This window comes from Oncorhynchus nerka, linkage group LG2, assembly GCF_034236695.1.
Source record: "Oncorhynchus nerka isolate Pitt River linkage group LG2, Oner_Uvic_2.0, whole genome shotgun sequence".
Lineage (NCBI taxonomy): Eukaryota > Metazoa > Chordata > Actinopteri > Salmoniformes > Salmonidae > Oncorhynchus > Oncorhynchus nerka.
In genome coordinates this window covers 70,828,870-70,856,285 of record NC_088397.1, presented here as the reverse complement: position 1 = coordinate 70,856,285, position 27,416 = coordinate 70,828,870, and the positions used below count along the sequence as shown (strand labels likewise).

Here is a 27,416-nt window from a genome sequence, read left to right as displayed (position 1 = left end):
GTGGTGGGTGATTGTCCTTAGTGTCCTTGTTACTGTCTCTGTGTTACTTTGCACCAGTATTAGGCTGTTTCGGTTTTCGTGGTACGTTTATTGTGTTTGTATTTGATTCGTGTTTACTTTGTTTCATTAAACATGGATCGCAATAGCCACACCGCATTTTGGTCTGACTCTTCTCCACAAGAAAGCCGTTACACTCAGGGGTGTGTGCACAGTCCCCTCCTGTACTCCCTGTTCACTCATGACTGCATGGCCAGGCACGACTCCAACACCATTATCAAGTTTGCCGATGACACAACAGTGGTAGACCTCATCACCGACAACGAGGAGACAGCCTATAGGGAGGAGGTCAGAGACCTGGCCGTTTGGTGCCAGGACAACAACCTCAAGACAAAGGAGATGATTGTGGACTACAGGAAAAGGCAGACCGAGCACACCCCCATTCTTATCGACAGTGCTGTAGTGGAACAGGATGACAGCTTCTAGTTCCTTGGTGTCCACATCACCAACAAACTATCATGGTCCAAACACACCAAGACAGTCGTGAAGAGGGCATGTCAATGCCTATTGCCCCTCAGGAGACTGAAAAGATTTGGCATGGGTCCTCAGATCCTCAAAAGGTTCTACAGCTGCACCATTGAGAACATCCTGACTGGTTGCATCACTGCCTGGTAAGGCAACTGTTCAGCCTCTGACAGAGGGTAGTGCGTACTCCCCAGTACATCACTGGGACCAAGCTTCCTGCCATCCAGGACCTCTATATCAGGCGGTGTCAGAGAAAGACCCTAAAAATGGTAAAAGACTCCAACCACCCTAGTCATAGACTGTTCACTCTGCTACCACATGACATGCGGTACCGGAGCGCCAAGTCAAGGTCCAAAAGCTTCTTAACAGCTTCTACCCCCAAGCCGTAAGATTCCTGAACAGCTAATCAAAGGGCTACACAGACCCCTCTTTTACGCTGCTGCTACTCTCTGTTTATAATCTATGCATTGTCACTTTAACTCTACCTACATGTACATATTACCTCAATTACCTCAACTAACCGGTGCCCCCGCACATTGTCTAGGTACCGGTACCCCTGTATATAGCTCCGCTTGTTATTTTACAGCTGCTGTTTAATTATTTGTAACTTATATTTTCTATATTTTCTTTTTTACTTGACACTTGTTTAAAAATGTTTTATTAACTTCTTAAAGCTTAATGCATTGTTGGTTAAGGGCTTGTAAGTAAGCATTCCACTGGTCTACAGCTGTTGTATTCGGCGCATGTGACAAATATGATTTGATTTGATTTACAATGCTTTTCCAGGAGGTTTAAAGGAGTTCCCACATATGCTGAGCAATTGTTGGTTGCTTTTTCTTCACCCTGCTGTCCAACTCATCCCAAACCATCTCAATTGGGTTGAGGTTGGGTGATTGTGGAGGCCAGGTCATCTGATCCAGCACTCCATCACTCTCCTTGGTAAAATAGCCCTTACACAGCCTGGAGGTTGTGTTGGGTCATTATCCTATTGAAAAACAAATGATAATCCTGCTAAACTCTGTCATAGAAATATTGGTCCAATAATATTTCTCAGAAACCGGAACTTGTGAATTCAAATAAACTTTATTACAAAGTAACAAGCCGAGCTGGTCCATAGACCAACTGTTCCCAGCCTCAGCACACTCCTTTTATACAGTTTCATCTTTACATCACATACATAGTCACTCCTCTCTATGTAAATGAAAAACTGTTTTTGGCTTCGCGCCACTATTGTTTCCCACCCTAAGTTATTTCTTTGAGGCAGGCTTTTCCCCGCCTCTACAAATCATTTAACCCTCTACAAATCACTGAACCGATTATATTGGTGGCTCAACTGCGACAGTTTGGTTAAAAAAATAATAGGGGCCCCTACCAGGCTGCAGTCACAAGTACATTCATTGTATAGATTATATCAGCACCCACCAGGCTATAGTCATAAGTACATTCATTACATTGATTATGACATTTCTTATCCAGGCATGCAACTGGATTACAATGTTTGTCTATTTATTTTGTACATTCTGTACATCTAATGCTATACAGGTGTGGCTACAGGTTCCATTAAAGCTTTTAATGATTATGTTTTATTACTGTCAGTGATTGGGTGCAGATATGTAGAGGTATGACACAGGTTTTGAGCAACACAACGGAGTTTACTCAAAAAGCCAAGCAAAAATTCCAAATAGGAACATGCATACACACTAGCACATACAACAAGCACTAAAGACACCAACAATCACGGATAGAACAGAAATGTATGCCAGGGGGTTAAATAAGGAACATGATATGGGAATTGAAACCAGGTGTGTGTAATACAGACAAAACAAAACAAAACTGAAACATGGATCAGTGGTGACTAGAAACTAGAATTTTTCACAATATACTACTGAAAAATCACCATAGCGCAAACCAGATGGGATGGCGTATCACTGCAGAATGCTATGATAAACATGCTGGTTAAGTGTGCCTTGAATTCTAAATAAATCACTGACATTGTTACCAGTCTCATCTTATTATTATTTTTGTCCTTTAGCAGTGTTCTTTGCAGGAATTTGACCATGAAGGCCTGATTCATGCAGTCTCCTCTGAACAGTTGATGTTGAGATGTGTCTGTTACTTGAACTCTGTAAAGAATTTATTTGGACTGCAATTTCTGAGGCTGATAACATTTACATTTACATTTAAGTCATTTAGCAGACGCTCTTATCCAGAGCGACTTACAAATTGGTGCATTCACCTTATGACATCCAGTGGAGCAGCCACTTTACAATAGTGCATCTAAATCTTTTAAGGGGGGTGAGAAGGATTACTTTATCCTATCCTAGGTATTCCTTAAAGAGGTGGGGTTTCAGGTGTCTCCGGAAGGTGGTGATTGACTCCGCTGTCCTGGCGTCGTGAGGGAGTTTGTTCCACCATTGGGGGGCCAGAGCAGCGAACAGTTTTGACTGGGCTGAGCGGGAACTGTACTTCCTCAGTGGTAGGGAGGCGAGCAGGCCAGAGGTGGATGAACGCAGTGCCCTTGTTTGGGTGTAGGGCCTGATCAGAGCCTGGAGGTACTGAGGTGCCGTTCCCCTCACAGCTCCGTAGGCAAGCACCATGGTCTTGTAGCGGATGCGAGCTTCAACTGGAAGCCAGTGGAGAGAGCGGAGGAGCGGGGTGATGTGAGAGAACTTGGGAAGGTTGAACACCAGACGGGCTGCGGCGTTCTGGATGAGTTGTAGGGGTTTAATGGCACAGGCCGGGAGCCCAGCCAACAGCGAGTTGCAGTAATCCAGACGGGAGATGACAAGTGCCTGGATTAGGACCTGCGCCGCTTCCTGTGTGAGGCAGGGTCGTACTCTGCGGATGTTGTAGAGCATGAACCTACAGGAACGGGCCACCGCCTTGATGTTAGTTGAGAATGACAGGGTGTTGTCCAGGATCACGCCAAGGTTCTTAGCGCTCTGGGAGGAGGACACAGTGGAGTTGTCAACCGTGATGGCGAGATCATGGAACGGGCAGTCCTTCCCCGGGAGGAAGAGCAGCTCCGTCTTGCCGAGGTTCAGCTTGAGGTGGTGATCCGTCATCCACACTGATATGTCTGCCAGACATGCAGAGATGCGATTCGCCACCTGGTCATCAGAAGGGGGAAAGGAGAAGATTAATTGTGTGTCGTCTGCATAGCAATGATAGGAGAGACCATGTGAGGTTATGACAGAGCCAAGTGACTTGGTGTATAGCGAGAATAGGAGAGGGCCTAGAACAGAGCCCTGGGGGACACCAGTGGTGAGAGCACGTGGTGAGGAGACGGATTCTCGCCACGCCACCTGGTAGGAGCGACCTGTCAGGTAGGACGCAATCCAAGCGTGGGCCGCGCCGGAGATGCCCAACTCGGAGAGGGTGGAGAGGAGGATCTGATGGTTCACAGTATCGAAGGCAGCCGATAGGTCTAGAAGGATGAGAGCAGAGGAGAGAGAGTTAGCTTTAGCAGTGCGGAGCGCCTCCGTGATACAGAGAAGAGCAGTCTCAGTTGAATGACTAGTCTTGAAACCTGACTGATTTGGATCAAGAAGGTCATTCTGAGAGAGATAGCGGGAGAGCTGGCCAAGGACGGCACGTTCAAGGGTTTTGGAGAGAAAAGAAAGAAGGGATACTGGTCTGTAGTTGTTGACATCGGAGGGATCGAGTGTAGGTTTTTTCAGAAGGGGTGCAACTCTCGCTCTCTTGAAGACGGAAGGGACGTAGCCAGCGGTCAGGGATGAGTTGATGAGCGAGGTGAGGTAAGGGAGAAGGTCTCCGGAAATGGTCTGGAGAAGAGAGGAGGGGATAGGGTCAAGCGGGCAGGTTGTTGGGCGGCCGGCCGTCACAAGACGCGAGATTTCATCTGGAGAGAGGGGAGAAAGAGGTCAGAGCACAGGGTAGGGCAGTGTGAGCAGAACCAGCGGTGTCGTTTGACTTAGCAAACGAGGATCGGATGTCGTCGACCTTCTTTTCAAAATGGTTGACGAAGTCATCTGCAGAGAGGGAGGAGGGGGAGGAGGGGGATTCAGGAGGGAGGAGAAGGTGGCAAAGAGCTTCCTAGGGTTAGAGGCAGATGCTTGGAATTTAGAGTGGTAGAAAGTGGCTTTAGCAGCAGCGACAGAAGAGGAAAATGTAGAGAGGAGGGAGTGAAAGGATGCCAGGTCCGCAGGGAGGCGAGTTTTCCTCCATTTCCGCTCGGCTGCCCGGAGCCCTGTTCTGTGAGCTCGCAATGAGTCGTCGAGCCACGGAGCGGGAGGGGAGGACCGAGCCGGCCTGGAGGATAGGGGACATAGAGAGTCAAAGGATGCAGAAAGGGAGGAGAGGAGGGTTGAGGAGGCAGAATCAGGAGATAGGTTGGAGAAGGTTTGAGCAGAGGGAAGAGATGATAGGATGGAAGAGGAGAGAGTAGCGGGGGAGAGAGAGCGAAGGTTGGGACGGCGCGATACCATCCGAGTAGGGGCAGTGTGGGAAGTGTTGGATGAGAGCGAGAGGGAAAAGGATACAAGGTAGTGGTCGGAGACTTGGAGGGGAGTTGCAATGAGGTTAGTGGAAGAACAGCATCTAGTAACGATGAGGTCGAGCGTATTGCCTGCCTTGTGAGTAGGGGGGGAAGGTGAGAGGGAGAGGTCAAAAGAGGAGAGGAGTGGAAAGAAGGAGGCAGAGAGGAAAGAGTCAAAGGTAGACGTGGGGAGGTTAAAGTCGCCCAGAACTGTGAGAGGTGAGCCGTCCTCAGGAAAGGAGCTTATCAAGGCATCAAGCTCATTGGTGAACTCTCCGAGGGAACCTGGAGGGCGATAAATGATAAGGATGTTAAGCTTGAAAGGGCTGGTAACTGTGACAGCATGGAATTCAAAGGAGGCGATAGACAGATGGGTAAGGGGAGAAAGAGAGAATGACCACTTGGGAGAGATGAGGATCCCGGTGCCACCACCCCGCTGACCAGAAGCTCTCGGGTGTGCGAGAACACGTGGGCGGACGAAGAGAGAGCAGTAGGAGTAGCAGTGTTATCTGTGGTGATCCATGTTTCCGTCAGTGCCAAGAAGTCGAGGGACTGGAGGGAGGCATAGGCTGAGATGAACTCTGCCTTGTTGGCCGCAGATCGGCAGTTCCAGAGGCTACCGGAGACCTGGAACTCCACGTGGGTCGTGCGCGCTGGGACCACCAGATTAGGGTGGCCGCGGCCACGCGGTGTGGAGCGTTTGTATGGTCTGTGCAGAGAGGAGAGAACAGGGATAGACAGACACATAGTTGACAGGCTACAGAAGAGGCTACGCTAATGCAAAGGAGATTGGAATGACAAGTGGACTACACGTCTCGAATGTTCAGAAAGTTGAGCTTACGTAGCAAGAATCTTATTGACTAAAATGATTAAAAATGATACAGTACTGCTGAAGTAGGCTAGCTGGCAGTGGCTGCGTTGTTGACTTTGTAGGCTAGCTGGCAGTGGCTGCGTTGTTGATTCGGGGCCAGCTGGCTAGCTAGCAGTGTTGATTACGTTACGTTGCGTTAAAAGAACGACAATAGCTGGCTAGGTAACCTAGAAAATCGCTCTAGACTACACAATTATCTTTGATACAGAGACGGCTATGTAGCTAGCTATGTAGCTAGCTACGATCAAACAAATCAAACCGTTGTACTGTAATGAAATGAAATGAAAATGTGATACTACCTGTGGAGCGAGGCGGAATGCGACCGGGTTGTTGAGTTCTAATCGGTAGACGTTGGCTAGCTGTTGGCTAGCTAGCAGTGTCTCCTATGTTAAGGACGACAAATAGCTGGCTGCGTTGTTGATTCAGGGGCTAGCTGGCTAGCTAGCTAGCAGTGTTGATTACGTTACGTTGCGTTAAAAGAACGACAATAGCTGGCTAGGTAACCTAGAAAACCGCTCTAGACTACACAATTATCTACACAATTATCTTTGATACAGAGACGGCTATGTAGCTAGCTATGTAGACGGTGGGCGTTAGCTAGCTGGCTAGCTGCTGGGCAGATACGTTAGGACGACGAAATACGATAATTACGCAATTATCTTTGATACAAAGACGGCTATGTAGCTAGCTAAGAAGAAATTGCTAAGATTAGACAAATCAAACCGATAACTCTAATCAACTTATCCTCTGCAGCAGAGGTAACTCTAGGTCTTCCTTTCCTGTGACTGTCCTCATGAGAGCCAGTTTCATCATAGCACTTGATGTTTTTTGCAACTGCACTTGACAAACTTTTAAAGTTCTTGAAATGTGTCTTAAAGTAATGATGGAGTATCATTTCTCTTTGCTTATTTGAGCTGTCCTCACCATAATATGTACTTGGTCTTTTACCAATTAGGGCTATCTGTATACCACCCCTACATTGTCACATCACTAATGATAGGTTCAAAAGCATTAAGAAGGAAAGAAATTCCACAAATGAACTTTTAACTAGGAACACCTATTAATTGAAATGCACTCCAGTTGAGTACCTCATGAAGCTGGTTGAGACAATACCAAGAGTTTGCAAAGCTTTCATGGGGAGGCAGGTAGATTAGTGGTTAGAGCGTTGGACTAGTAACCGAAAGGTTGCAAGATCTAAATCCCCGAGCTGACAAAGTAAAAATCTGTTGTTCTGCCCCTGAACAAGGCAGTTAACCCACTGTTCCTAGGCTGTCATTGAAAATAAGAATTTGTCCTTAACTGACTTGCCTAGTTAAATAAAAGGCTAAGGGTGGTTACTTTGAAAAATATAAAATGTACTTTTTGGGATACGACATGATTCCATAGGTGTTATTTCATAGTTTTGATGTCTTCACTATTATTCTACAATGTAGAAAATAGTAAAAATAATGAAAAATCCTTGAATAACTAGGTGTGTCCAAACTTTTGACTGTTACTCCATCGATTCTTGAAGAATATAACTTGTAAATGCCTCATGAGCTCAGTTCAACTGTCACAATCCATGACAACCCAAAATATAAGCTTGTTTTTCTCCAGTGTTTGTAAACATTGTAAATGTAAACAAACACCGTATAGCCTCATTACATGGTTAAAACAATATTATTACATCATGGATGGTCAGTCCTTGCATCCATAGCTCTGTCTGAGAGTGGGTACATTTCTCCAGGCCAGTCCCACAGCTTTTTACTAAAACAGAGGCGGGGCGACCGTTTTGTTATTGTTTCATCTGTGAATTTGCCCTTTAAACAGCTGCATATTATTATCAAGATATCAAAGTGTCACCAACAAAAAGGTAAACAATAGGCCTATAGCAAATGCAGCATATGGCATTCATTTTTCACACGTAAATAGCACTTTTCAGTAGTGCTCAAAGGCATAACATTCCATGAGCACAGCATTTATTTTTCAACTCGAATGAATGAGCCTAATCAGTCCTCCATGACAACAAAATCACAAACTACAGAGTAGGGCTGGCTAATAACTCCTTAGTTTTGGGGTCATGCTCAGGTAAAACAATTTGGCTAATCTATACTTCCATATTTCCAAGTCCTATTCTTGAAGATCAAGGGGTATATCATTTGTTGGAATGACTGGAATTCTGATAGACTTGGTTTTTTAATGTAAAATTATAATTTAATGGTATTATTACATTCAGTAGAAAGCAGTGGGTTAGAAGAATTCTACAAAACCAACCCGTAAAGTAAAATTTGACATCCATATATGGCCAGCTATGTAAACTTTAACACTGATTTATCCTGCAATAGATGTCGTTCAATTGGTAACATACATTTTTGTCTTCTTCTAGTGCCTCTTAAGGGGAGAGTAATCTAAAAGTAACAGAATGTAATCTGATTACGTTACTGAGTTTGGGTAATCCAAAAGGTACATTACTGACTACAATTTTGGACAAGTAACTAGTAACTGATTTACATTTAGAAAGTAACCTACTTTCCAACCCTGGTCATAACTATCAGTGGGCAAGATAATTGTTATTTATTTTTTGTGAAACTGATTTGCAGTATATATTCAGGAACAAATTACCATGTGGTGTTAACCAAATCAACGACACACTTTTTCTGAACCACAAGGAAAAATGGACAGTTGATGTTTGGTTTAAACCTAAACACTCTCATCAAAGAGAACTACAGCCCTGAACCATATGTTCACTTGAACCTAACAAAAAGCTAAAGGTCAGCTTGGACACAACTCAGGTCCGGCACCCTTCCTCTGGCTATAGAGATGGGTAGATTTAACAGTGTCAAGAGGAGAGATTTTGCCTTCTGTGTGATCTTGGGGAAATCGAAATCAAATCCATTTAGTGTTTTATTGCCCTCTGTATGACGATCTGAGACCTTTGTTTTTGGTGATAAACCTGATGGGTTCTAGCAGAGGCTTGAATTTTGTTTCAGACAGAGCGTGTTTGAAATTGCTCAGTTTGTTCACAATTCCTGGAGAAGGAGAAATGTACTGTTTGTGTTGTGTGGCTAGATGGTAGCTGTACTTGCAATGCTTATTGTATGCGTATCATTTGTGAAACATTTATTTTGTTCTGTAGTGTCTTGTAAGCCCATTTGGGCTGGGCACCGGTAGAGGTATATGACACAAATCATGTCCATCATCAGATACACGTTTCACAGACCAGACTACATACAGTACATGGACCGCGCACACATTGTCCCCATTGGTCCATCTGCCCATTACTGATTATATAAACCTTTGTATACAATTGACAAGGTAATCTCTCCTGCTCTCCTCCAAGTTGCTCCCTATTTCTGTATTTGATTATTCCTCCTCCCAGTCTTTTTTTATCAGTCCTGGTGTAATATCCAAGGCACCCTTTCACACGCGTCTGATATTCATAAGCTTATTTCATTAATATGCATGCAGTCCAACATGTTCACCCTCCTCCTCTGTTAGCCTCTTTCTCTTTAGGACATAAAAGGAATGAAAATGTGTTTTCTCTGCTCGCCACAAAAAAAGGAACAGGAGGAGAGACGGAGAACCTCAATAGGCTAATTAATAGGGCTAATAACTGCCAGCGCTGCACACTGGCAGTTAATATTATTATTATTATTATTATTATTATTATAAATAAATAAATAAAGGGAGCCGGTCCATATTTAATGGCCTTATGGATCAGCTGTAGGTCTTATTTATAAAAGGTTAGTAACTGCTCTCCAGGCTTGGCTGAAGTACCTTCCCCTGGACAGTTGCAGTAGGCTATACAGCATCTAGTACTGCACACTGTCTGGATGACTGGCTGGTTGGTTGGCTGACTGACTGTATGGCTCACAGCTCCATAGAAACGGGGTCCCAGTTGAAAGCTCATTCGGTGTGGAGGAAGGGTAAGGAGAGCATCCTCTGAATGAGAGAGAGAAAGTAAGAGTGGCAGAGAAAAAGAGTGAGAGTGATAAAAGAAAGAGAGATAGAAAAAGAGAAAGAGAGAGCGCTTGTACAGAGATTCAAAAAGGGAGAGAGAGGAGAGTGTTCGTCACCGGTGAGTGCTATCACTTTGAATGATATTAGCTGCTTGTTGATGTAATATTATAACAATGTTGATAACGACTGGTAGTACGACTGGTTAAAAATCTTATTTCAAATGGAAACAGGACAATTTGTGACTTAGAAGAAATGCAGAGTTAATCTGCCCTTTTCCACTGTTGCCTGTCGTGTGTCGCACCTGTGGGAGTCAGAGCCCTTTATCAATCTTATCTCAGATCTTTTTAACTTTTTTTCTTTTACTTGAAATGTGAAAACCTAGATAAAGAAATAGGGTAAGGCATTGATTTTTCAATGTTCCTCCAAAGCTCTTTGGTGTTTTGCTTTGAAACATCTCTAAGCAAAGCCTTATTGGTGTAGTGTACTGTAAGAAGTCCATTTGATATTATCTTGCATACTGTGTTAGTATTGATCTCACCGTACTGAGCTGTGTCTCAATCCATTACCCTTCAAGTGCATTAAACATATTGCAGTCAGATGAGCAATTCTTACATTCCTGCTCAAGGGCAGAACGAGACAATTGCATTTCATATTTGTGTGCGTTTGTGTCTGCGTTTGTGCCAAGTTCATTCACAATTACAGCATTGCAGTCAGTCTGCATGGGTCTGGTTCCAACCCACTCATGAATGAACCTCCAGATAAAAGCCTCAGCCCCAGTGGGATCTATGTGCTGTGAATACACGATCGCAAACAAACCCACAAGAAAAATTCACATTCTCAGTGACCGCAGCTCTACTTGCAGGAGTGTGTGAGTGTTTTTCAGGCACTCAGGCCACACAGTCTGATTAATAAGGCTGGCCCTGTGACATGTTGCTGGCCGGGATCCAATGGTGGTGGCCTGACTGACTGACATGGCCGTTTGGGCCGTGGTTCTGTTTGCACCCCGATCCCAGGACCTGTGGTTAGTATACTGGCGATGTACTGGAGGCCAGTTCTAAGGGAAAGGTTTCACTGAAATGGGAAGCTAAGGGCAGGTGGGTATAGATAAGATGAGAGAGAGTTGGTTCGCTAACTAGCTTAGATGGCCTGTTGTTTCCTGTCGACACTGTGGAAGAATGTGATCCAACCCAAAGAACACAGAAAGATACACCAATACCATGTTAGAAAGGGATATAATAGTAACTATTGTCTCAGAACAGAGAGAGTGCCTCATGGACAAGAGGAATACTTAAAGAAAGAGACAGACAAAAAGCAGAGTGAATGTATTACAGTGCATTTGGAAAGTATTCAGACTTCTTGATGTTTTCCACATTTTGTTACTTTACAGCCTTATTTTAAAATTGATTAAATAGTTTTGCCCCTCATCAATCTACACACAATACCACATCATTACAAGGCAAAAACATGTTTTAAGAAATGTTTGCAAATGTATAATTATAATACAAAAAAAAGCAGATTTAAGTATAAGAATTCAGACCCTTTAATCAGTACTTTGTTGAAGCACCTTTGGCAGTGATTACAGCCTCGTGTCCTCTTGGGTATGATGCTATAAGCTTGGCACACCTGTATTTGGGTAGTTTCTCCCATTCTTCTCTGCAGATCCTCTCAAGCTCTGTCAGGTTGGATGGGGTGCGTTGCTGCACAGCTATTGCTCTCCAGAGATGTTCGATCAGGTTCAAGTCCAGGCTCTGGCTGGGCCACTCAAGGACATTCAGAGACTTGTCCTGAAGCCACTCCTGCGTTGTCTTGGCTGTGTGCTTAGGGTCGTTGTCCTGTTGGAAGGTGAACCTTCGCTCCAGTCTGAGGTCCTGAGCGCTCTAGAGCAGGTTTTCATCAAGGATCTCTCTGTACTTTACTCCATTCATCTATCCCTTTCCCAGTCCCTGCTGCCTAAAAACATCCCCACAGCATGATGCTGCCACCACCATGCTTCACGTCCTCCAGACGTGACGCTTGACATTCAGGCCAAAGAGTTCAATCTTGGTTTCATCAGACCAGAGAATCTTGTTTCTCATGGTCTGAGAGTGTTTCGGGTGCCTTTTGGCAAACTCCAAGTGGGCTGTCATGAGCCTTTTACTGAGGAGTGGCTTCCATCTGGCCACTCTACCATAAAGGCCTGATTGGTGGCATGCTGCAGAGATGGTTGTCCTTCTGGAAGGTTCTCCCATCTCCACAGTGGAACTCTGGAGCTCTGTCAGAGTGACTATCGGGTTCTTGATCACCCCCCAGACCAAGGCCCTTTTCCCCGATTGCTCAGTTTGGCCGGGTAGACAACTCTAGGAAGAGTCTTGGTGGTTCCAAACCATTTAAGAAAGAAGGAGGCCACTATGTTTTTTGGGACCTTCAATGCTGCAGAAATGTTTTGGTACGCTTCCCCAGGTCTGGGTCTCGACGCAATCCTGTCTCGGAGCTCTACGGACAATTCCTTTGACCTCATGGCTTGGTTTATGCTCTGACATGCAATGTCAACAGTGGGACCTTATATAGACAGGTGTGTGCCTTTCCAAATCATGTCCAATCATTTTAATTTATCACAGATGGACTCCAATCAAGTTGTAGAAACATCTCAAGGATGATCAATGGAAACAGGATGCACCGGAGCTCAATTTCGAGTCTCATAGCAAAGGGTCTGAATACTTATTTCTGTTTTTTTAATCTTTAACATTTCTAAAAACCTGTTTTCGCTTTGTCATTATGGGGTGTTGTGTGTAGACTGATGAGGAAAAAAGTATTTTAATCAATTTAATCAATTTTAGAATAAGGCTGTAATGTAACAAAATGTGGAAAAAGTCAAGGGGTCTGAATACTTTCTGAATGCACTGTATATAGTGCTTTGTGGTGTAACATTTTGGAAGACTCCTCATTATGTTTTATGCATACTTATTTGAAGGGCTCCTGCAACTGTTACCATGACAGCATGTTGATATGGTGTGCAGTGACTCGTGAGTCTCCTTTGGACCTGTATGACTGGTGACAGCTACCACTCCAGATAAGGCCCCGGTAACGTCTGATTCATTCAACATTGTGGTCAATGTAATGTAATTAGGATTTCATTGGTGATTTCTTTTTGATGTCGCAGGAAGCACTTTGGGTATTTACGATGGGCACGTAAGTGCATTAATAAAGTGTAACAGAATTTGCCCATTGCACGTGAAAATTCTTAAGGTGCAATGAAGGTGCATCTGGACAGCATCAACCAATACCAGGCAACCATTCATTCAACCCATCAGGGCATGAATAGAAATGTGTCAGGAGGTGAGTGTGAGCATCCATTGGTCAGTGTGGAGATTGGGCCTGTTATACAGTGTGCCTCTATCATCCCCCAGGTACTGGACAGAACCACACAGAGTAAGTCTGCATCCCAAATGGCACCCTATCCCCTATATAGAGCACTGATTTTGACCAGGGCCCGATGGATGCACTGTAGGACTGGATCTATTCTGCATCAAAAACTCAAGCCTGATCCTTGATCATGTGAGCCATGGACGTCTTCACATTCAGGATCCAGTCATCCAAGCAAATCCATTTGAACTCAATCACTTTTGATTTAAACGAAACTTTACATACATGTTTGTCCATGGAAGAAGAGGTCAGAAAGTGACTTTTTTGGACCATAAATGATATCAAACTCAACCGTTTATATTTTCCAGTGATGAAGACATGATGTCTCATGGTATGTTGGGGTATGCAAAATGGGTCAACCTTGAGCATCTCTATCTTTTGAATGTTTTGGCATTCAGATCCATAAAGTCACTTTTACCATGGGCAAATATGTATGACTGCTTCAAAATGGGTGCTGTCAAGAAGTGATTGAATTCAAATGGGTTTACCCTTTATTCAAGTCAGCATTTGAGCAACCAAAGCCTTTTTGACAGGAGATTGGCCATAACTGACCAGCTGTGACGGTCATGCAAACTCCTGCATTGTGCCGTCCAGAAGATAACTCGCTATCTGGTGCTCAACCTCAATCTGTCAGTCTTGGGAGATTTTCTTTGCCACTGTTGCCCTTTTCTTGTTCCTCTGAAAGGGAAGGTTGGGTCGTGGTCTTTTGTCTAACCTCACATGATGAATGACTTTATAAAAAAGCAGCACCCAAATTGAGTTGTATTGATTTGAATGATTAATTTGGAAGTCAGTCCCCCCCAAGGGTCCAGGTGTTGACGAATTAGATGTTTATGGCTGATTAATCTATGGAGAAACAGAGGAGATGGAGTAAGAGCTCCATGAGCAGGATTGGCCACGTTTAGCTCTCAGCCACCTAAAACACAAGATTTTTACAAGAGATGTGAATCTATTCACTCTTGTCTAATTAATGTTAGAAATCAGGTTTGGTTGTTTTGGCTGCAGGGGATGATCCCTCCATTCATTTATCAACTCAAACTGTCAGTCAATCAGATCCCTAAGAGAGGATAGCATATTGAATGGTGGCTAGCAAATCCTTCTGCTCGGGTCAATTATATATGTATAGTACATCATTTCTTTCATACAGTAACTCACCACTCAATATGTTATCGGTGAGTTCTGTAGCATGCCATTTTTTTTAAGGTGTAATAGAGTTTGAAAATAAATAAAAAGCACATTACAATTCATCCAAAACTGATCTCTCCATTACTTTTCACAAGAGCATAATGTGAGAGTAGTCACTTTTTATCAAGGCTACTGTAAAACCTTTATTTTTATAATGCTCTATTTTTGACCATGCCTGGCATATGTTGTGTAGGCTGTTGGAGTTGGGTTTGGAATTTGCATAAGGCGCTTTAGCACCCAGAGACAAGTCTGCAGAGTCACAGTGTTTACTTCAGGATCTTTCCCTCTGTGTCTTTAGCAGAAGATGGGTATATTTGGTTGGTTGGACAGGACATTCATCAGGTAGCATACCATTGCTTGGGCTCTACTAGTTTAATAGTCTTTGCTTTCCAGCTTGGTAAGTGAGACAAGGCTAGCCTAAGGCAATGTTTCAGAGTCCATTCTTGGTTAAAATCACATGGTTTCATTCTCCAACAGACAGTTTTGAATAACTTGACTTTTCCCAAAATAGGACTTTTTTGTTTTTTTTATAACAGTCTTGGTCAGATTTAGGGACATTTGCTCAGCCAAGCGCTCTTATTGGCTACCTCTCGACAGCTTCTCTTCAGAATGACCGGCTATGTCCATCAAAACCTGCAAGCCTGGCCTTTCTCTCTCTTATCTCCCGTCCACACTCTCCTCAGTCTCCAGCCCAACAAATACTAATCTAACCCACTTTCACACACATAAGAAAGGGACAGGATACTTGCGTCATCCCCCTGCCCCTCTGCTTTATCTGCAAGGACACTTGTCTGTGTGTGTGTGTGTGTGTGTGTGTGTGTGTGTGTGTGTGTGTGTGTGTGTGTGTGTGTGTCTCAATGATACTTCTTATTTATATAACCCAGGGGTTGGTGACAATGCTGTAGGTTGCTGTAGGTTTTCACATAATGAGCTTTATTTGTAAAAGGAACCGGTGTGCATTTCCTGCTCGAATCCTACCGACTGAGTTCTCATTTGGTTTGGGGGAGCGTTCTTGTCGAGAAACATGTTAATAATGTGTTCACGAATCACGCTGTAGGATTCTCAGCCTTGTTTAATTACTAGCCTCAACAACTCAGCATGATTTTGTCCCACATTATCATCCTCTGGGTGGCTAGACCAGTTATGGAAATTAATTGCTGAACACCAACTCTGGAGTTTAATTTTTATTAAATATTTTATTCACACAAATCTTTAAAAAAATTCCACTAAACGCAACATGATTTCTTAGCATAGTTATTATCTTGAGACAAATGTCAAATTCAAATGTAATTGTAATTGTATTGTATGAAAGTATATAACATTGGCACTCTCAAAAGTGCCCTTTTGAGTTTACTGTTTTGTTTATTCATATGATAATATATTTTGTTCTGTTTGGTCTTTCTATTATAATGATGATACGTTTTGTTTTTGTACCAGATGTTTCATGGAAATGACTAAATCAATAGGCAGACATAACATTTCTCTCTTGATACATAACAATTCAGCATTGTGTCTAGACATTGGAAAATAATGTCCATTTTCTACCTTGTTATTTTGTTGAGTCCTATCAAAGTGATAGTGAAGTGGAGCTCTCTATTTCTCACTCTCTCTGTCTGTCTCTCCTTGTCGCTCTCTCTCTCAAGTCAAATCAAATCTAATTGTATTTGTCACATGTGCCGAATACAACAGATGTAGACCTTACAGTGAAATGCTTACTTACAAGCACTTAACCAACAATGCAGTTTTAATATTTGTAAAATTGTTATATATATATATATATACAGTGGGGCAAAAAAGTATTTAGTCAGCCACCAATTGTGCAAGTTCTCCCACTTAAAAAGATGAGAGAGGCCTGTAATTTTCATCATAGGTACACTTCAACTATGACAGACAAAATGAGAAGAAAAAAATCCAGAAAATCACATTGTAGGATTTTTAACGAATTTATTTGCAAATTATGGTGGAAAATAAGTATTTGGTCACCTACAAACAAGCAAGATTTCTGGCTCTCACAGACCTGTAACTGGCTCCTCTGTCCTCCACTCATTACCTGTATTAATGGCACCTGTTTGAACTTGTTATCATTACAAATGTCATCAATTACAAATGTCATATTATGTATATATACAGTATTGTAACAATGTACAAATGGTTAAAGTACACAAGGGAAAATAAATAAGCATAAATATGGGTTGTATTTACAATGATGTTTGTTCTTCACTGGATGCTCTTTTCTTGTGGCAACAGGTCACAAATCTTGCTGCTGTGATGGCACACTGTGCAATTTCACCCAATTTCAAAATTGGGTATGTTTTCGATTTCTTTGTGGATCTGTGTAATCTGAGGGAAATATGTGTGCACATAGCCTGTCTACTCTTGAGAGTCATGGCGGCCTTTCTCAATAGTAAGGCTATGCTCACTGAGTCTGTACATCGTCAAAGCTTTCTTTAAGTTTGGGTCATTCACAGTGGTCAGGTATTCTGCCACTGTGTACTCACTGTTTAGGGCCAAATAGCATTCTAGTTTGCTCTGTTTTTTTGTTAATTCTATCCAATGTGTCAAGTAGTTATCTTTTTGTTTTCTCATGATTTGGTTGGGTCTAATTGTGTGGCTGTCCTGGGGCTCTGTGGGGTCTGTTTGTGAACAGAGCCCCAGGACCAGCTTGCTTACTTAGGGGACTCTTCTCCAGGTTCATCTCTCTGTAGGTTTGTTTCTCTCTCTCTGTCTCACTCTGTCTGTCTCTGTCTCTCTCTCTCTCTCTCTCTCTCTCTTTCTCTCTCTCTGTCTCTCTCTTTCTCACTATCTCTAGCTATTACTAGCTAACAGGGAAGCATGGAGTGTGACTGTGCCAAGCTAGAACAGCTTGTGAAGTTGCTGCAGCAGTTCAGAATCCACACCGACCAACTTCAAACTGACAGCCAGTCGCTGTCTGATGTGGTGCTGTGTCTTCTCAACCTTGAGGCAAACTTGAAGTCAACTACTGTTGCAAAACAGTTGGCACAGGTCCTCCTGAAGTCACTGCGTGAGCACTTCTTACGCATACTGAATCCTTTGCAGCCAACTTCGATCCAATCCCTGCAGCAGCTTGTCTGATGGATCCAAGTGTGTCTCTGGCACTTCGCTCAACTGAGATGGAGCCCCTGATGAGGGAATCAAAGTATTTTGTACTTCAGCAAATCAGAGTACAGCCATGGAGCAGCAGGACCCCAGGAAGATGCCAGCACAATAAATCTAGCAAGAATCTCGACCACAGTGCTTCAGAAATATAGCTTGCTCGCTTTGAAGATTGTGTCTGAAGTCACTGTCAAGCCAAAGGGTCAACCTGGCAGGGCATTAAGTGCCCCGTGCTGCGGAAATACCTAGAAGAAGTAAATGGGGGCATGTTTACAGAGTCCCCTCACCAGTTTTGGCAGGCAAGGATGGCTGTTTGTCCAAAGCTGTGCACTGTGGTACTGGATCTGGTTTCTGCCCTGCATCCCAAGTGTTCATGGAGAAACAGAACGGCCACCTCTCTGGAACGAGAAGATAAACCAGAAAATGAAGAAGTGTTGTATTGCTTATGTTTTTGCTGTTGTTGCAGCTGTTTTTATTAACCCTATTTGAAGGGGTTAGTCAGTGATATATGTTTAATATTATGTAACCGATGTGAAATGGCTAGCTAGTTAGCGGTGGTGTGCGCTAATAGCGTTTCAATCGGTGACGTCACTCGCTCTGAGACCTGAAGTAGTTGTTCCCCTTGCTCTGCAAGGGCCACGGCTTTTGTGGTGCGATGGGTAACGATGCTTCGTGAGTGTCAGTTATCTGTGTGTACAGTGTCCCTGGTTCGAGCCCTGGTCAGGGCGAAGGGATGGACGAAAGCTAAACTATTACATAAACATAACATGTTTATGACTTCATTTGTTGTTTTTTCCTCTCTCTTTCTGTCAGATAAAGGTACTGTAAAGGTACTTGATTCTTCTTACATCTACTACTGAAGTAAAAAACATGGGAAAGAGAGTTTCATATTTATTGCACCACTCACATTAGGGTTTATTTATAATTTAAACCTAACCAAACCTACAGCATGTCCGTTGTATGGAGTCCTCTAGTGCCCTAAAGCCTGTGTTAGCATGGGCAGCACCATTGAGGACTTTTTCCATTTTGATTTAGTCAACTTTATTGGCTGATCTCTCCTGATGACTCAGTTGGCATAACCTGATGACCCGGTTGGAGTCGTGACAGCTGGGGTCATCAGGAGGCATCAGCCAATGAATTTTACTTGTGAAGAAGAAAATTGACGATTTGAAGATGGAGATGGCCTCAATGGCGCTGCCCTTGCTCTCACAGACACAAACATGACAGAGATATAGATATGTTGTGTCTATCCAAGTCTATGGTCCTGGCCTATCACCTTACAGCCAGCCCCATAGTGGCAAGAAGTGAACAAACTATAGGCCTACAACACAAAAAATGGCTCCTAGCCTCCCACACATGGGCTACTTTCTGTCCCTAACTCTACAACTAAAACTGAAACTAAATCATATAAAAACGAAATAGAAATGTTTTCATCAAACTGAAACCAAATAAGTCTGAAAACTAACTGAAACTAAACAGATTTTTTGTAATAACCTTGCTTTGTTTACAATAGGGCTATTTTAATGTTTTTCATTTGGCAACAGTTCAGTAATAGCCCCTTTTAAATAGGGGATTGTTGGAAGTAGGTAGGCCTATACCTCAAGGGTTGTGGTGAGTTTCCACATGGCAATTGCTTGTCTGTAAATATCCTCACACTGAGTTGGCTGGATGTCCTTTGGGTGATGGACCATTTTTGATACACACTGGAAACTGTTGTGCGTGAAAAACCCAGCAGTGTTTCAGTTCTTGACCCAAACCGGTGTTTTCTTACCCATTCACCCTCTGAATGGCACCCACAAAAATCCTTCTTTAACTCTTCGCACACCCCTTCATCTATACTGATTTTAGTGGATTTAACAAGTGACATCAATAAGGGATCATAGCTTTCAACTGGTCAGTGTATGTCATGGAAAGAGCAGGTGTCCTTGATGTTTTGTACACTTCAGGATTTCCTGTTACTTTCCCACCTGACAAACTCAAAATATTGCTCACAACAAAGGGAACTAACAAAGCAAAAAATCTCTGACAACGAAAACAAAACAGAAAGGGGTTCAAAAGGGGTTCTGAAAGACACCCACCGTGGATGCCCACTAAGTTTGCCTCCGAAAAGACAAACTAAAAGAAAAATCCACAATTTAGGATCGAGAGTAAAAGAATATGGAGCAAAACAAACACTTCTGACTAATGAGATGGACAAGCCAGCACAGATATACCACATACTTACTAACGAGGTGACACCAATTGGTGCGCCCTATGTGCTAACATGCTACCTCGAAATATAAATGGAAAACCAAAACCGATAACATTCCCCAGAGTCAGATGAACTCGTGGATACCATTGTTGTGTCTCTGCGTACAGTTTGAAGGAAGTTGCTAACAAGTGTTAGCGCAATTGCTAACTTGCGTTAGCGCAATGACTGGACATATATGGTAACTGTTAGCATGCTATCAGATACCCATAAACTTACAGTCATTGCACTAATGGTAGTTAGCATTGGCTTGCAAAACTACATCTAACTCCCTTACTTCCTGGACACAGAAACATAAAAATGGTATCCATGGGGGTGGCAGGTAGCCTAATGGTTAGCGTGTTGGTCCAGTAACCGAAAGGTTGGAAGATAAAATCCCCAAGCTGACAAGGTAAAAATATGTTGTTGTGTTCGTGAACAAGGCAGTTTACCCACTGTTCCTAGGCTGTCATTTTAAATAAGAATTGCCTAGTTAACTGATTTGCCTAGTTAAATAAAAAAAGTTACTCTGAGGAAGTAAAGGGCCTCATTGCCAAAATTCCAAAGTATCCCTTTAATGACATACATTATATATAATATTGTTATACCCTTTACTTGACAATGCAATGGGAAAATAATGTTTCTGTGCTCTTGTCTTGCCTTTTGATGGGCTGTGTTTTCTCCAACAGAACCACTATAACCAGCTGGATAAAGTATATTTCCTTTTCAGACAGGTAGCCCATTTCCTGTGTATTGTCAGCCCTAATCATGTGGTCATTGCAGATGAAGGGATGATCCCATACCGATTTAATTTTTGTACAATAATAAATTAGTTAACTGGCCGATCCCTCATAAATATAATCTCTGTGGGTAAATTCCAGGTGCAAAGGATTGAGTGGGGAGAATGATAAAGTGGCCAATGTGTGAGGCGGCTGAGGCCTATAAATAGCCGAGGAGGCTGCTGGGGTAATTGCTTAAAGATGATTTAAGAGGAGCCATCTTGCTGCCACTTGACTCCTGATGAGACACCGCAAATCGTCCCAGTCAAGGGTGATTAGTTGTTACTTTTGAGCTTTTTATCGCACATCATCCACCAAGACATAGAGAATTAGTGTAAGAACTGGGAAGTTGGGGTGGCAGGTTGCCTAGTGCTTAGAGCATTGGGCCAGTAAGCTAAAGGTTGCTAGATGAAATCCCTGAGCTGACAAAGTACAAATCTGTCATTCTACCCCTGACCAAGGTAGTTAACCCACTGTTCCTAGGCTGTCATTGTAAATAAGAATTTGTTCTTAACTGACTTGCCTGGTTAAATAAATAAAAAAGAATGAATGTTCTCGATTGCTTACATACAGTCAGGTCCCAAGTTATTGGCACCCTTCATAAAGATGAGAAAAAATAAAGAATACAAATAATGAGCTATATTGCACAAAAACATGGGAAATTATATATGATATACTAATACAATTTTAAAAATACATCTATTATGTTTAACAAGTACTACTTTTTCCTCTCAAAAAGATAGGGGTCAAAATGATTGGCACCCCTGTTTTCAACACCTTTCAATAGCTCACCTTGTGAGGATAACAGCACTGAGCCTTTTTCTAAAATGTTTATGAGATTGGAGAACACAGTGGGAGGGATCGTAGACCATTCCTCCATACAGAATCTTTCCAGATCCTTGATATCCTTTGTCTGTGCTTATGGACTGCCCTCTTCAATTCAAACTACAACTTTTCAATTAGTCCAGAGACAATTTTTTCCTTTTTTTTATTGCGTACAATATAGCTCAGTATTTGTATTATTTATTTTCTACAGTCTTTTCTGCTCATCTTTATCAAGAGTGCCAATAATGTTGGACCTGACTGTTTACCTGGCATGTTGTGTTTGAGACTGCAGCTCTCAGAATTAAGGGGTTGGGGAGAGTGGGAGTGGAAATGTCGAATGGCAAGGATTCTTTTGAGACCAAGTTGTATATGAGGGCACTTGACAAGGAGAACAAACCCTGGGGCTTTGGTTTCTCTCTGTGTCTCTGCTACAAAGAAAGGTTTAATTAGATTTATGAATACCTGAAAAAGCTCTACTGGTCTGGTCTCACTGCATGTTCTTTCAGCCAGAGCAGTGCAGCAGATACATTAAATGTGGTCGTTTCCCCCATTTTACAGACAGTAAGATCCAATTGTACTGCATCATGGCTTTATATCCAGACATTTTTCACAAAATACATTTGTTCTTTTTTATACATAGGTTTCAACAATTTTATGATGAATAAAAACTGCAAATACAATATAATGAACACAGTAGGCTTACTCTCTGACATCTATTGATTTAAAAAGACACACGCTAGATTAAATTACTGTATGAACACTGAATACCACCTATTACCATATCTTGGCTTTGGGTTTAGCATTAGGCTGAGATGTCAAAGGTGTGAGATGTGTAGTAATTGTACAAACTTGCATTGCTCTCACATCAATATTTGATTTGAAGTCTGTGTGTGTGTGTGTGCCTAGGAGACGAATTAACGTACATCTCAATAAACTGCTGGTACTTAAAAATGTATTACAGCAAAAAAAACACTAAACATAAATACACTCAAAGGGCAAAATTGTTCTGATGGTTTTTGTTTAGGCTTTTGAGCACCGGCGGCGGGAGGTGATACTTAGAAGCACTTAGCTATTTCACTTATTGAAGGTACATTAAACTTCATAGTGGGTTAGTCACCCAACCACCCACTCAGATCATTTCAATATCCCAAAAGATAATCAGGGTGTAAGTAAGCCACAGAATTTTGAGTGACTGTGAAATTCCAACTTTTTATTTTCGAGTATAGAGGGATTACCAGTTGTCCTAAATTCTCTCCACCAAGAGGATGCACATATATCACTCCAGTGTAAATTGCTAAATTGTAATTACTTCGCCACTATTGGCCTATTTATTGCCTTACCTCCTTACTTTATTTGCACACACTGTATACAGATTTTTCTATTGTGTTATTGACTGTACGTTTGTTTATCCCATGTGTAACTCTGTGTTGTTGTTGTTGCTTTGCTTTATCTTGGCCAGGTCGCAGTTGTAAATGATAAGTTGTTCTCAACTGGTCTCCCTGGTTAAATAAAGGTGAAATAAAAATAAAAAATAAATACATGTGCTGACTGGACTGTTGAGGGAAAATGTGTCTCCCAAATCCAGTCTTGAGTCCCAAATGGCACCCTATTCCCTATGTAGTACACTAGTGCACTATGCAGAGAATGGGGTACCATTTGGGACACAGACCAGATCCTGTGCCACAGCAGCAGGCTCAGCACACTCCCTTATGATGAACAGAGCTTATTAAACCACCATCAGACCAAGATTCAGCGTTAAAGCTCCACCCTTTGTGCTACTTGCTTTATCTCTGCCTCAGGAAAAAAAATCTTAATTTAAAATCTCACTTCTGAGATTATGGTCAAACAATAATTTGAGATATTATTTGTTCAACTAGGTTTATAGAAAAATTGTCTGGTTATGAGTGTGGCTTTGCTCCTTGGTAAAATGTATTGTGGGACTGTTTCTGGATAATTACATTTAGCTCATTTGCAAGTCAAACAGTGAGCACTTGCACTCTGCATCTGTGTGTGCGAGAGGGACATAGAGAGAGAGAGAGAGAGAGAGAGAGAGAGAGAGAGAGATGAAGGCTTATTTCAAATTTATTAAAATTGCTTCGTGTATTATTTGTAATCAAAGACATGTAACTCATTCCAGACTTGTATTATTCAGGGTTCAAGCTGAATCGTGCCAGAGCATGACACCTGAATTAGCACCATTTTAGGACCCTGCCCTTTAGGTGAGCACAGACTTGGCAAAACAAATAGCTCATTTGACCTATCCCCTCCCCTTTTCTTTCTTTTCTTCCACCTCCATCCCTTCTTCCATCCCTCCATTGCCTCCTCCAGATCTCTCCTTCAGCTTCCTACTCCTGGGGTTCGTGGCCTGTGGCCTGGCCCTGCTGGGCGTCATCGTCTTTGCCTCCTGGAAGCTGTGCTGGCTGCCCTGGCGCACCAAGGACCTCTCCTCCAGTGCCACTGCCCTTGCCCCCGCCGCCGCCCCCCCCTCCTCTGCCTCTGACAGACCCTACGACAGAGCCTTCTCAGCACATGCCCTCAGGCCTACTCTCGTACGCGCACACACGCACGTGCACGCCATGGCATCTGACAAGCTGAATCCTTCGGATCCGGCGAGTTTCCTGGAGGCTGCGGTGAAGATCAGCCACACGTCACCTAACATCCCTGCCGAGGTGCAGCTGTCCATGAAAGACCACTTCCTACGCCGCACGCGCATGGCCAGGCAGACCACCGAGCCTGCCTCCTCCAATAGGTCAGGCTCCGGGAGGAAGTTGCCCTTAAATACAGACCTAGGTTGTCTCCCAAACAGCACCCTATTCCTTACATAGTGCACTACTTTTGACTTGGGCCCTTTTCAAAACTAGTACAATATACTGTACAGGTAATAGGGTGCCATTTAGGAGGCATCCCTAGTATCAGCCTATTAGTATATCCTTCCCAAATCCTAACCATTTGGGTGGAGTAACACAAAACTGACCTAATATCCGTGTCTATGGGCATCCTACTTAAATAGGTTAGACAGGGCTCCTCTGAGGTCCAGTTTATGCCCAGGCCATGTTTTAGTATTGAGGTAATAGTATGTGATGTTGTCAGGAAGTGGCTATTTATAGTGTATCATACTGGTACAGAGAATATCCACCCCTGTAATATCTCTGTTTGTGACCTTTAAGATGAGATAGATAAATAGAGATAGATGAGATAGATAAATAGATAGAGATAGATAGATAAAAAAAAAGAGGTTGTCAGTTGCCCCTACTGCCGTGTCGCTCCTATTGCGCTAAATGAAGAAAAAACAAAATCATCTAATACCAGAAAGAAAAAGTGATTCCATTTACTCTAAATTGGAATCTGACATTATTCTGAAGGGATGCGAGGGCACAGATTTCCCAGACATGCCATGTGGTACTAGCATTATTTCACTGCTTGAGTGTGTAAATTGTCCATGACAATGATTCAACTGGCAAAAATGTCTCCATGTCTCCAGGCACAGCTCCTTTAAGAAGCACCTCCCCCGACAAATTCACCATGTCACCAGCCTTGACCGAGGCAGCGACTTCCCCTATGCAGAGGACCAACCCACCAGCCTGGCCAGTTTGGGTCGCATTCAGCCAGAGCTCTACAAACAGAGCCCCCTGGAGGCCGACGAGTCCTCCAAGACCTGTGGCAAGATCAACTTCTCCCTCAAGTACGATTATGAGTCCGAGGCGCTCTTCGTCAACATCCTCAAGGCCTTCGACCTGCCTGCCAAGGACTTATGCGGCAGCTCCGACCCCTATGTCAAAATCTACCTCCTGCCTGACCGCAAGCGCAAGTTTCAGACTCGCGTCCATCGCAAGACTCTCAACCCCATGTTTGACGAGTCCTTCCAGTTCACAGTGCCCTACGAGGAGCTGGGCAGCAGGAAGCTGCACCTGAGCATCTTTGACTTTGACCGCTTCTCCAGCCACGACATGATCGGCGAGGTCATCCTAGAGAACCTGTTTGAGGTGTCGGACCTCTCTCACGAGACGGCCATCTGGAAGGACATTCAGTACGCCACCTCTGTAAGTCAATCAATTATCCAATCAAATGTTTTTGATAAAGCCCTTTTTACATCAGACATTGTACATAGACTGCTTTCAAAGTAAGGAAACAAATATCTAAACATGTAAATTCATTCAACTATACTTTTAACAATATTAGTGGCATTGTAATGTGTGATAACTGTTTCCTTCTGTTCTGATGTGTTTTGTCTGTGGCCTTGAACACAGGAGAGTGTAGACCTGGGGGAGATCATGTTCTCTCTCTGTTACCTGCCGACCGCAGGCCGACTCACCATGACCGTCATCAAGTGCAGAAACCTCAAGGCCATGGACATCACAGGATACTCAGGTATAGTTGAGTCAGTGGGTTCACTTTAAAATGTTTTGTGCTTGTTTTACCTTAAACACTGTTGTTCACTCTTGTTCTACGCATTGATTTGGCCATCTCTATGGTAAAAGAGTGTAGGCCTATGCTAAATTACAAGACAAAAATGTAATCTGATTTGGTATCATATATCTGGTTTCGTAACACAAGAGCCATACTTAGCTAATTTACATATCACATAATGTAGCTAGAGTCAGGTCAGCTTGATCCTTTAAGTAGCTAAGCACTTTTAGTTTTAAAGAAATCAAATCATATTTTTTCTTGTTTATTGGCAGACCCATATGTCAAGGTCTCCCTGGAGAGTGACGGACGGCGCTTAAAAAAGAGGAAAACCACCATCAAGAGGAACACTTTGAACCCCACCTATAATGAAGCTATCATCTTCGACATCCCCCCTGAGAACATGGACCAAGTCAGCCTGCATATATCCGTCATGGACTATGACTTGTATGCCATTATCATAATATATATATATATACTTGTTTGTATTGCCATATCAATTGTTATAATTGCCCTTATTATTATCAATAATAATTAGTAATTTTTTTTTTTGTTTGTGTTAGACCTGGGCTCAAATACATGTCTTTGAGTATTTATGATTTTGAAATACTTTTTCTGTGTATTTCAGTATTTTCAAAAATACGTAGCCCAAAACAAGTACCTTTATTTGAGTATTTGAACGGTTATTTGTAAAAACCAAATAGTCTTCCAAATTGTATTTATGTGAAATACTATTTTCAAATGCCTGGGTTAAATATGGGAATGGATTTGAGTCCGTGTATATTCATATTTTTATTGTATTTCCAAACGCATTCCAATATTCAACTACTTTGCTTTCAAATAAAGGTTATCTGAATACTTACTACAGAATGTAGGTGAAAGTAATTTTGATATTGGAAATAGTGTTTGAACCTAGGTCTGGTTTGTTTATGCTACAACCATGAGATTCCAACTAATACTGTCGGTTCTGCTAATAGTAGAAGAGAAAATGTGAAGTTACATGCCAGATGTGGCTGAAGTGTTAATGGGTGCATTTTGCCTTTTTTCTACACAGGGTGGGACACAATGAGATCATAGGTGTGAACAGAGTCGGCAGTCATGCAGAGGGACTGGGTAGAGACCACTGGAACGAGATGTTGGCCTATCCCCGCAAGCCCATCGCTCACTGGCACCCTCTCCTGGAGGCCACCGAATCTCAGAAAGAGGTAGGTCGGTTACTCTGTTTCCCTGATAGCTGATTTATTAAGGAAGGTATAACTTGCAATGACTGTGATGTGGTTGTCTTACCTACCTTAGTTGGATGCACTGACTGTGTGTCGCTTTGGATAAGAGAATCTGCCAAATTATCAAAATGTAAATGTATGTACACGGAACAAAAATATCAATGCAACATGTAGATCGTTGGTCCCATGTTTCATGAGCTCAAATAAAAGATCCCAGAAATGTTCCATACGCATAAAAGGCTTATTTCTCTCAAATGTTGTACACAAATTAGTTTACATCACTGTTAGTGAGCATTTCTCTTTTGTCAAGATAATCCATCCACCTGACAGGTGTGGCATATCAAGAAATTGATTAAACAGCATGATCATTACACAGGTGAATCTTGTGCAGGGGACAATAAAAGGCTACTCTAGAATGTGCAGTTTT

The 27,416-nt window shown here is 42.7% G+C and overlaps 1 protein-coding gene across 1 annotated transcript in view; it reads left to right on the top strand.

Moving 5' to 3' along the window:
• The first annotated feature begins 246 nt into the window (after nt 1-246).
• Nucleotides 247-27,416, top strand: part of LOC115131580 (synaptotagmin-6-like) — a 30,614-nt gene continuing 3,444 nt past the window's right edge. Inside the window, exons 1-7 of the mRNA XM_065021827.1 lie at nt 247-451; nt 9,802-9,948; nt 23,691-24,111; nt 24,844-25,402; nt 25,610-25,730; nt 26,042-26,213; nt 26,821-26,971. Coding sequence (XP_064877899.1) covers nt 247-451; nt 9,802-9,948; nt 23,691-24,111; nt 24,844-25,402; nt 25,610-25,730; nt 26,042-26,213; nt 26,821-26,971 — 1,776 coding nt within the window. The remainder of the gene's footprint in view (nt 452-9,801; nt 9,949-23,690; nt 24,112-24,843; nt 25,403-25,609; nt 25,731-26,041; nt 26,214-26,820; nt 26,972-27,416) is intronic.